Source organism: Arachis hypogaea, chromosome 17 (assembly GCF_003086295.3).
Source record: "Arachis hypogaea cultivar Tifrunner chromosome 17, arahy.Tifrunner.gnm2.J5K5, whole genome shotgun sequence".
Taxonomy (NCBI): domain Eukaryota; kingdom Viridiplantae; phylum Streptophyta; class Magnoliopsida; order Fabales; family Fabaceae; genus Arachis; species Arachis hypogaea.
This window is the reverse complement of record NC_092052.1, coordinates 9,405,642-9,416,801: the sequence shown is the minus strand read 5'-3', so window position 1 is coordinate 9,416,801 and position 11,160 is coordinate 9,405,642. Positions and strand designations below refer to the sequence as shown.

The following is an 11,160-nucleotide window of genomic DNA, read 5'->3' as shown; positions in this document are numbered from 1 at the left end:
AAAAAATTATCTCAAGTGAAAAACGTAATTAACTATATTAAATATAAATCTACATTGTTAATTGATAAAATAAATCTTAAGGTAGGTTCTATCCAAATATTTAATCAACAATTAACAAAGTTAACTAGTTAAGTAATGTTTTCATTAAAATAATCCATTCATATTATTAACTTATTTTTTTCTCTTTTCATAAAAATGATTTTTTCATATAGTGCTAAATACACATGGTTGCTTCTTGCCTGCTAATGAACTATAATTTAAATGGCATAATTTTTTCATCTTTACTTAAAAATCTCATTCACTCTTAACTTTAAAAAAAAAATACACATAATTACTTTGAATTTTATTTTATTTTTTTCCCCGAGGGACATTCATTGTGTTGATTTATTTATTTTCTACTATTCAAACAGTTTATTAAAAAGAGTAAATGGTCATACTCATTTTTTAAATTGATCCTGAAAGATTTTTTTTATTAAATTCGTTTTTAAAAATTTTTAAGTTAATCACTAATTCATTTGTTATTTTTTTTTTTTGGTTGACTGTGTCAAAATTTGCTACCATGACAATTGGCATGTTAAATGACACTAACTCACATCCAAGAGTTCTAATTATCTTATTAATATGATAAATTTATGAAATTAAATCAAATCAAAACTTAATTGAGGGAGAGATCTTGAAACATTAGAATCCTTTAATTTAGAGTTAATTTGATCTATTTTCATAAACTTATCATATTAGCTGTCAATTAAAACTACTTAGTGTATAGTGTGGTGTCACTTAGTGTGTCATATTAGCAAATTTTGATGTTGTTAGCAATGAAGATGACGAAAGAACTAATATGACTACTTAAAATCTTTGAAAGATGTATTTAATTAAAAAAAATTCAAAGATCAATTTAGAGAACAAATAATTTTTTAGAGACTAATTTAACCATTTACTCGATATGCAAATTTAAATGAACTATTACTGTAATTTATATTAGTATAAAAAGTTCATATTTATTTATTTTTTGGGAGGTTGGGGGGTTAATATTTTTGGTCTACAATACACACTCACACTCACTCAGACTATCCACTTCCTGATGTTAACAAGGACTTGAACCCTTTGCAGCTCTCTAGGAGGCCAACAATTTCTGCACTATGCCATTGCCTTAGCTGCGCGGGGAGAGGGGGGTTAAATTTTTTTCTTTTTGGTTGCCTATTGTATACTTGATAAACTAATGATTAATTTATTATTGATCTGAGTTCTATTTAAGAGTCTATTGCTCACCAATAGCAGTGTTTGCGGTGTGGTTTTGTTCGGTTTTAAGGAAAAAAGTCATCCGATCCGAACGCTTAATCTATGTGCGGTGCGGTTTGGATTGGATGAATTTTTTTTTGGAAATCCGATCCGATTCGATCCAATTACAAGCGGTTTGGATCGGTTTGAATTTGCGGTTTTTTAAATAAAAAAATTAAATACATATAACAAGTCTCAATATCAAATTTTAAATAATCAACAATGACATAACAAGTCTTAACAATATCTTAAAAAGCCAACGATAACATAACAATAGAAATAAAATTATAGGTTAGTTAAAATAAATAAATAACATTTTGAACATAAAATATTTATTAAATAATAATAATACATGAATAATAGAAAAATGTATAACAAATTGAACATGTTATAAGTATAATTGTAAATATAATAATAAAATAATAATATTATAGCACATTGTGCGGTTTGGATTGGATTGGATCGGTTATAAAAAGTAGATCCGAAATCCGATCCAATTCAGCGGTTTGCAAAAAATAAAATCCAATCAAATCCGAATTAATGCGGTTTTAATCGGTTTTCGGTTTGAATCGGATTGGATGAGCAGTTTAATTTGGATCGGTTTAAATTTGAACACCCCTACTCACCAATAAATTACTGCATGCATAAGTTGAAATTCGAACCCTCCGGCCTCCGACACTTATTCAAAAAGACGAGTGAAGTAACTACTCGCCGAATCCAAGTTCCATTTGTTTTCTTGGAAACTACCATCTTACACAAAACTCTGAATGCAATATGGGCCTTTTGGATATGGAAAATGGGCTTTTTAACTACAAAGTAATATACTCATAATAGCCCAACCTTCCATTTGTTGGGCAATCAAATAGTAACGACCCTAATTTAGTATCATCATATCATGACGGGCTGGGCTCTAGGCCTTCTCAGCTTTTAGTCCAAATGAAAGTTTTAGATAAAAAGTTTACTGAGTTTTGGGTTATTCCATTAGATCAATAACCACTTTGATATAAATTATTCTCACATGGGCTGATTGGAAACTTTAAAAACAAAAAAATTGGGGAATCCCAACTAACAAATTATAATGGATTAGATCTATAAATAATTACAATAATGGATTAGGAGAATCGTTAGTTAGTTAGAAGAAATAATGTTTAGTTTAATTTATGTTTAGTTGATCCATCATCTTTGACATTTTGTGAATGTCCAACGTTGTAACAGCTGCACAGCATATATAAGTCCGAAATTTCCTTAGTTTTGGTGAGAATCAGAGTAGCCGAAGCAGGTAATAAGTTCCAAAACGAAAGCTAAATGTGACCTAATCACCCTCCACCTAAAGGCTATAGTCCAGAACCATTCATTATTCATTATTCATATATTTGGTACAATTATTTATGTATATATATGTAAAGTGATTATGATTATTGATCTTGCATGCACCCTTAGCTTTGAAGGCAAGCAATACTTATAAGTTATAACCACCATAGAAATTGAAGTGCTTCTCTCTTAGTACCACACTATCTATATCTCGATGCTTCTTCGTTACACCCTTGTATATATTTCTTAGCGCTTGTAATTATCTCTCTTTCTTTTGTTTCTATCATTTTCTTCTGTCAATTGTTATAGTGGCATAAGTACATGCACATGCTAAAATTATCAACATGACAAGTTGAATGATTTATTATCTAATACTAAGTAGATAACCAATAATTCACACTAACACACTTTAATCAAAACTCAGGGAAAAAAAAGTATTATTCCCTCCACAATGTTTTTTTTTTTTCTACTTTCTCCCGCGCCATGTAATAATTTTCTTTCAAGGTTCTTATTTTAATCTTGTAAAAAGCATGCAGCTTTTTATTTATAATAGCAAATTTTTCCTGTTTATGTTTTAGGTATAGGAAAACCAATATTTAAACAAATTTACCTTTATTTGATATTTGTTAAGGACTTGTGAATTTCTTTGAACGTGTCAAATGGTAAGTATTTGGAGGTTTTATTTTCACTGTATTTTAATATAGGGTAAAGTATATTTTTTATCCCCAAAGTTTGACAAAAGTTTTAAAAATATCTCTAAATTTTATTTTGTTTCAATTTTGTCCAAAAAGTTTTCGATTTGCATCAAATATATTCTCGGAGGCTAAATTTTCAAAAAATTTAAGACCAATATAACAATAATGCATGAAAATTATGCTTGATTTGCTTGTGTTGAGGGATTGTTCTGAAATTGTTGTTGAATCGATCTTAAATTTTTTAAAAAATTAGCCGTTAGGGGTATATTTGATGCAAATCGAAAATTTTTGAGATAAAATTGAAACAAAATAAAATTTGGGGATATTTTTAAAATTTTTGTCAAACTTTAAGGACAAAAAATATACTTTACCCTTTAATATTTAATACACTAAGTTTTGGTTAAATATAACACAGTAATAATTTAAGAGTAAAATAAAAAAAAAAAAAAAAGAAAAACAGGGGTGATTTCATGGCATATTTTATTCTAAAAAACATTAAAAAGATAAATAAACAAAAATGTCAGATGATCCTGAAATATTATTCGTCCATAAATTCTAATTTGCTACATGTTTCCCTATTGAAGAAATTTCTCATGATTCAAGTATCAAAGTGCAATTTAATTACCACATAAAAAATAATAAAAAGGAAATTCCTAATAAGTATCTTTTTGATATATTAGTAGCTTCACCATGATCTTCCAGAATATTTTACCTAGACAAATGCAAAATTGAGGTTCATGTAAATTAAAGGATGGTTTAATTAGGATTAAAGAAATTGTGACCATATGCATGTGAGATAAAGTCCACTTGGCTCAATCAAGGGCATACATATACCCCACCTTACCTCAATTTGGTGTTTGTCTAATCAATTCGGAGAAAGAATATATGATGAGAGAAACAAAGTGGCGACAAATTATAGTAAAGCTATAATACACATTTTTATTCAATTATCAAATTCCAACTATATATAACTCTAATTTGTTCGATTATTTTACACATCAATAAACGGATTAAATAAATTTTTTGGTTAGGTGAACACACTAAATAATTAATTGGCGGTCTTTGAAAACAACAGCCATAGCGTCAATATAAACCATATAATTATATGATTATACTGAACTAAACTTATTAAAATTTATATTAATAATGTTTTAATTAACTTAGTAATGACTAATGAGCCAATACCATAGTTGTTGTCTTGACCCATTTTCATAATGGCATTAGATATAATAATATATAGTACCCGACTTTTTTCTAAAATGAATAGTACTTATTAGCCACCTTCTAAGCAAAGCAAACAGAAAGTAAAACTGAATAAGTAACCTATCATTGCAGTTTAAATTATTTTTCGTTATAATCTCATTTTCATGCTTTACAATAGAAAGCTTTTTGAAAGTTAAAAAGAAGGTGAAAACTCAAGTGAAGTCGATTTCACGTGAAATTGATATTTATAATCGTTAGATGATTTGACTGATATGACTAAATTTTCATCTAACAGTTCTCAAGTATCAATTTCACATAAAATCAACTGCACCTGAGTTTCCACCTAAAAAGAATTCCATATTCAACTCTAAAATAAAGGGGAAAAAAACTATTAAGTGTAGTTTATTGTCGATAGATAGATGTTGATTCACTGAAGCTTTGTTAAATACTAGACATAACTTTAATTATCAATATATATCATTCATATATAGTAATACTAAAATGAATAATTAAATTACTGCTATAGCACTATGTTGTCATCTGCTGATGCCATCTTTTTCACATCTCATTTACTAGTCCATTCTACCTACTACTATATAATGCCACATTCTTAAAGTATAATCTATTAATTAGTTACACAAGACTTAATTAAGCAACAACGGATGAATTTGTGATTAATAATTTTTGACATACTTGAAAGAAAGAAAAAGAAAAGGCCAAACTATAAGAAACAATCAACAAACCCTAATAATTAAACACAAAATTATGGTCATCCCTTCTTTTTTTTATCCTCCATTTCCAATCATTGTCATTAATTATTTATGTTTAATAATAATTCCTCATTTTGCCAACATGCATGTTTTTATATTTGACGGCAGAAAATCAGTCTTTTTCTTCGTATTATTCTATGAATTTCTTAGAGAGTAGTGATTTGCATGCTATAATAATAATAATAATAACAGTAATGAGAGAGAGAGGAGAGGAAAAAAAGAAAGGGGAAGCCAAGAAGAAGAATATCGAAAACTGGTAGGAGAAGGTGGGTTTTTGGTGTGTGCATGCAAATTAAATGAAGCCACCATTCTCACCACCTCCTTCTTCTTCCTCTCTTCTGAGTCTGAGAGGCAAGGGTCGCCTCTCTCCCTACCTCTTCACACTCTTTCTTTTCATCCTCTTCGTTGCCGTCCTCTATGGCGAAGATTTCATGTGTATCTTTGGTGAACAACTCCAACTTTATTCCACCGCGGACACATTTTTCGCTTCTTCTTCCTCCTCTTCTTCTTCCTCGTCGCGTGAGTATTATTTCATTGTATTATCTTCTTTCTCTATGTATAAACAATGATAAAAATTTATGTGTGGTCAACATAGTTAAGAGTTGTTAAATTATTTTAACTAAATTATTATTTAACAACTCTTAACTAGTAATTTTACGTGTACATAATTTTTTACTTCAAAAATAATTCTCTCGGAGCCAATATTTTTAGTATAAAAAATAGAGAATTTGACTAGTATTAATTTAAATATAAAATTAAAAAAATTTATCTCATGGAATAACAATGTTGGTTTGATTGTTATGTTGTTGCGCGATGATTAAAGAGAGGGTGAAGAGGGAGCGGAAACTGCCATTTGCGGTGGGAAAGACGGAGGAAGGATGCGACGTGTTCAGCGGACGGTGGGTGAGGGACGAGATGAGGCCGTTGTACGAGGAAGCGGACTGTCCGTACATACAGCCTCAGCTGACGTGTCAGGAGCACGGTCGACCCGACACCGGCTACCGGCAATGGAGGTGGCAACCTCACGGTTGCGATCTACCCAAGTAAGTATAATAGAAAAAACATTGTTTCTTTAAGTCCTCATCAGCGTAGTTGAGAGTTGGTTAAGACATGATCGAAGTGAAGCTCACGTCAAATCTTTTCTATTAATAATTAGAACTATTTGCCCATTAGCCATTAGGTTTTTGCTTCAATGACGTACGAAAACAAATTTTCTAATATTTTAATATATTTTAATTCAAAAAATAAGATTTGCGTATGATAAAAAATTATAAATGTAAGGACATATGAAATATTATATATTTTTTTATTTTACTAACTTCTACTTCTCATAATGTGAATAAAACTACTCTCATCTCTACGGGACTATGATAGTATATCTGTTTGGTGATAAAAAGAAATTTTTTCATCAATATTGTGTATATATACGAGTTTAGTTCCTCAATCCTCATGATGTAGTGACTAAAATTTGAAGGCATCTTTATTGCTCTTCAAGAATGATTCCATTCGTTTCTGTGACATAATTTGAAGCCATAAATTACAAAATAAAGTCAACTGCAACAATGGGCCGAGTGGATAGTACAAAAAAGGCTGTAAAATCCATCAGGCCCATCTGATAATTACAAAAACAAATTGTATTCGGATCCAAGAGCGACAAAAAATTACAAGGAAAATAATGTAAGGTATACATTAGTCTTTCTCCAGTCCAAAAAAAAAAAAAAACACAGTAGTCTTTCTGACATTTGATAAACCAGGAAAAAACTGATTTTATTTTTGTGTTGATAATTAATCCCCACATAAAGTTGGAAGTAATAAACTAATTAATAATGCAGTGAATAATGTTATGTAAAAAAAAAAAAAATACTGCAGATTCAACGCGAGCATGATGCTTGAGACACTTCGAGGGAAGAGGATGATGTTTGTGGGAGACTCCCTGAATCGTGGTCAATTTGTTTCTTTTGTTTGCCTTCTCCATCACCTCATTCCTCCTCATCAAAAGTCCATGCAAACCTTTGATCATGATTCACTCACTGTATTCACAGCCAAGGTATATAATTATTTCACCTACCATATTCTTATGCTGTTATTCGAATAATGTTACATAATCAATAAATATTATTATTTTTTATTAGTAGTAATTTGTATTTAAATTTATATAAATTTTGCATATAAAAATATATAATTTACAATTATATTTATAAAAATTTTGTATATATAAATTAGTACAGTTTTGTATTTATATTTTTCAAAGTTTATACACATAAATTAGTAAAATTTATTTGTTAAAGATAATTTAATATTTATGTTCGACAAATAATGACCAAAAATAATAAAAATTGCTAGTTTTACAAGAATTTATTTTTTTATATTATAATATTACTAACTATTATTATTATTACTACTAGGAATATAATGCGACAATTGAGTTCTATTGGGCACCATTTCTTCTTGAATCAAACTCAGACAACGCAGTGGTTCATAGGATATCAGATAGGGTAGTGAGAAAGGGTTCAATCAACAAGCATGGTCAACATTGGAAAAACGTTGACATTATGGTGTTCAACACTTATCTTTGGTGGATGACTGGCTTGAAGATGAAGATCTTGTATGCCATGTTCTTCTTCTTCTATTCAAATAAATAACTATATATTTTCCCCATTTTATTTATTTGATCTTTAATTGAATTTTTGTATTATATAATAGGCTTGGATCTTTTGATGATGAAGTGAAAGAGATAGTGGAGGTATCAACAGAAGATGCTTATCGTATGGGTATGAAAAGCATGCTTAGATGGGTGAAGTTGAATATGGACCCCAAGAAAACTAGAGTCTTCTTCACCAGCATGTCACCTTCTCATCAAAAGTTAGTATTATACCTCACATATACATTTAAACTTTAATTAACCTTATTGGGTTAATTTAATATGCGTATTTTCATCCATTTAGTCAATGATTCTCTAGTCAGTTGGCAAAACCAACTAAAAATATGTTTATAAGACAAAAATTTGGTCTTTATGTCCGAGTTATGCTAAATAATTTAAGAATTAGTTCGATAATAATGGAATACTCACAAAAAAAAAAAAAAAAAAAACAACATAATGTATTTCTACATCATATAATAAGTTCTAAACCTAATTATCTTAAAAGTCAAATTTTTGTGATGATGAAAACAAAAATGTGTAGATTAAAAATTAATTATTAAATTAATCACTACATCAGCTATTATATATTTATGTATAAATTTAATGTGTTATTTAATTTATTTTCAATATATATTTTATATTTTTAACACATATTTTATACGAATAATTGATTTGATAGTTAATTTTTTTATGTACATATAATACTAAAAGAATTTTACACTTATTGATAGTATGTTTATACATGGCAGAAGTATAGATTGGGGAGGTGAAGCAGGAAAGAATTGCTATAATGAAACAAGTATGATTGAAGATCCAAATTATTGGGGCTCAGATTCTAGGAAGAGCATAATGCAAGTGATTGGAGAAGTGTTCAAAAAATCCAAAGTTCCCATAACATTACTTAACATCACACAGCTATCTAGTTACAGAAAAGATGCACATACTTCAATATACAAGAAGCAATGGAGCCCCTTGACACCAGAACAATTAGCAAACCCTGTTAGCTATGCTGATTGTGTTCATTGGTGTTTGCCTGGCCTTCAAGACACTTGGAATGAGCTTTTGTTTGCAAAGTTATTCTATCCTTAAAAAAAAAGGGGGTTTTGATTTTTGATTTTTGAATACTCTTGTTTGTTTTGTGTCATTGCTTAAATTGTATATTAACAATGTTAGTTATTTTGTGTCCTAAAAGAAGAAAAATTCATTCATCCACTTTTTGTACTCCTAAGTTTAAAAGATGACTAAGAGGATGTCAACTTAAAAGATATTTTTTAATGGAGAATTGTAAAGATGGTATAGATTTTGCCAGTTTAATTTTGTTACCCAAGCAAAAAATAAAACTGCAAAATTTTCTTTTGGTTAATCCTAGAATAATGATGGATACATAGTTATTATTTGGCATTAAAAGAGTCATGTTAATATCTTTATTATTACATGTTTATCATTTTAACTTTTATTTTTTTATTTAGATCAATTAGATAATAGAAGTATAAATATGATCTTATTATATTCGTAAATCATGACTCAAATTAGTAGTTAGGTAAAACTCCTCATTCACTAAATTAGTGAGAAATTGAATAGATACTCATACATGAATTCAAGTCTAACATACATTAGGCTGTCCTAGTGTATAAGGATGGCAACACCATCCGAACTCGCGGGTACCCACTCCGTCTCTACCCGCTCGAAACGAGTAAGTATTTGCCTCGCACTGAGACGGATTTTTAGTGAGACGGGTTTTTGGGCAGGACGGGGCCGAATTTAGGTACTACCCGCCCCGATATATATATATAATATATAATTTTAATATATATATATATATATATATAAAATAATTAGTAAAATGATTGATAATATGGTATCATATTTAAAATTTTACTTTAATTTATATTATATATGTGATGATGGTTATATAAATTTTGAAATTTAATTTTATTTATTAGATTTTAATACTTATAGGGGGCATATAGGGGCGGGGCGGGTTAGGGTTCAACCATTTACTACCCGCGGGTAGAAGTGGGGCGGGTTTTATGCGAATTATTATAAGGCGGGGCGGGATCGGGTAGAGCAAAAATCCGCCCCGTTGCCACCCCTACTAGTGTACTTGGACTGAAGTGATATATAAACATAAATCTGAGAAAAGGTCATCAAACAGATTAGTTTAGTTTGTTTGCATTTAGTAGGGGTGTTTATGGGTCGGGTGAAATCGGGTTTGATGTGACTCAGATCTAGCCTGAAATATATGCCGGGCTTATTTGTTAGACTCAAACCCGACCCTAGACTCGATGAAACCTACACACTTTTGGGCCACAATTATATCATGTGAAAACCAGGTAAAAACTGGGCCGTTAACATTACATTACCTTAATACCTTCTTGTAAGTTAACATGTGAAAATATCTAAATTTTCAAGACTCCAACCATTATTTGACATGGTAAAATTCACTTAAAAAAATATAACAAAACCAACCCTTCTCCAAAATTAAAGCATAACCACAATCAATACTAATATTGTCTAATAATACAAAATATTTAAGTCAATACAAATAACACAATATTATGCATTAGTCTAAAGTCTTATGCATTCTAAACATAAAACATTAACTTATAGTCTTATAATGACTAATAACACAAAATATTAAGGTTTACAATAATCAATTTTCACATAAGAATAGCCATCTTCCATTCTAAACATAAAATATTAACATAAGAATATTAATTGTGCATGATGATCGGGCTACCGGGTCAGGTTCAAATGACCCAAACTATAGTCCGATCCCGGTTTTACTCACTTTCCAGATTTTATTTCTTCTTCCTGGATCACTTCGGGTCCGGATCTTCATGGTCTAAAATCTTTAGACCCGGGCCGGGTCTTCAGACCAAACTGGGCCGTGCACACCGCTAACACTTATGACGTCTAAGTCCATAAGTTATATGAGCTGGTTTATTTATTTTTTATTTGTTTACGGATTTTAATGTTTTAGTTCAGATCATTAATGATCCTTTGATGGATTAAATGGATAGACTCGTTTATTTTTTTATTCTTTAATTAAAAAAATAAAAAAAATCTAATTTTAAACAAAAAAATACTATTTGACAAAAAAAACTTAAACAAATAATTTTTTTAGTGGATTAAGTTGGGTTTTGGAATCAAATTAGTAAAAAAATATTAGAAAAAGTAGTAATTCTTTTGAAAATTGCCAAAGAAAATTTAAACTTGTCGTCTCTTTAACTCGTAAGTTAGTCGATTTGATGGTTTTCAG

General features: G+C 29.6%; 1 protein-coding gene across 1 annotated transcript; it reads left to right on the top strand.

Moving 5' to 3' along the window:
- The first annotated feature begins 5,240 nt into the window (after window positions 1–5,240).
- On the top strand, window positions 5,241–9,212 carry LOC112766604 (protein trichome birefringence-like 33). Its single transcript, XM_025812503.2, has 6 exons — window positions 5,241–5,776; window positions 6,081–6,300; window positions 7,127–7,304; window positions 7,663–7,862; window positions 7,961–8,119; window positions 8,648–9,212. Exons 1-6 carry the CDS (start codon window positions 5,554–5,556, stop codon window positions 8,985–8,987), a joined length of 1,320 nt encoding a protein of 439 aa, XP_025668288.1. The 5' UTR covers window positions 5,241–5,553; the 3' UTR covers window positions 8,988–9,212.
- Window positions 9,213–11,160: the final 1,948 nt, after the last annotated feature.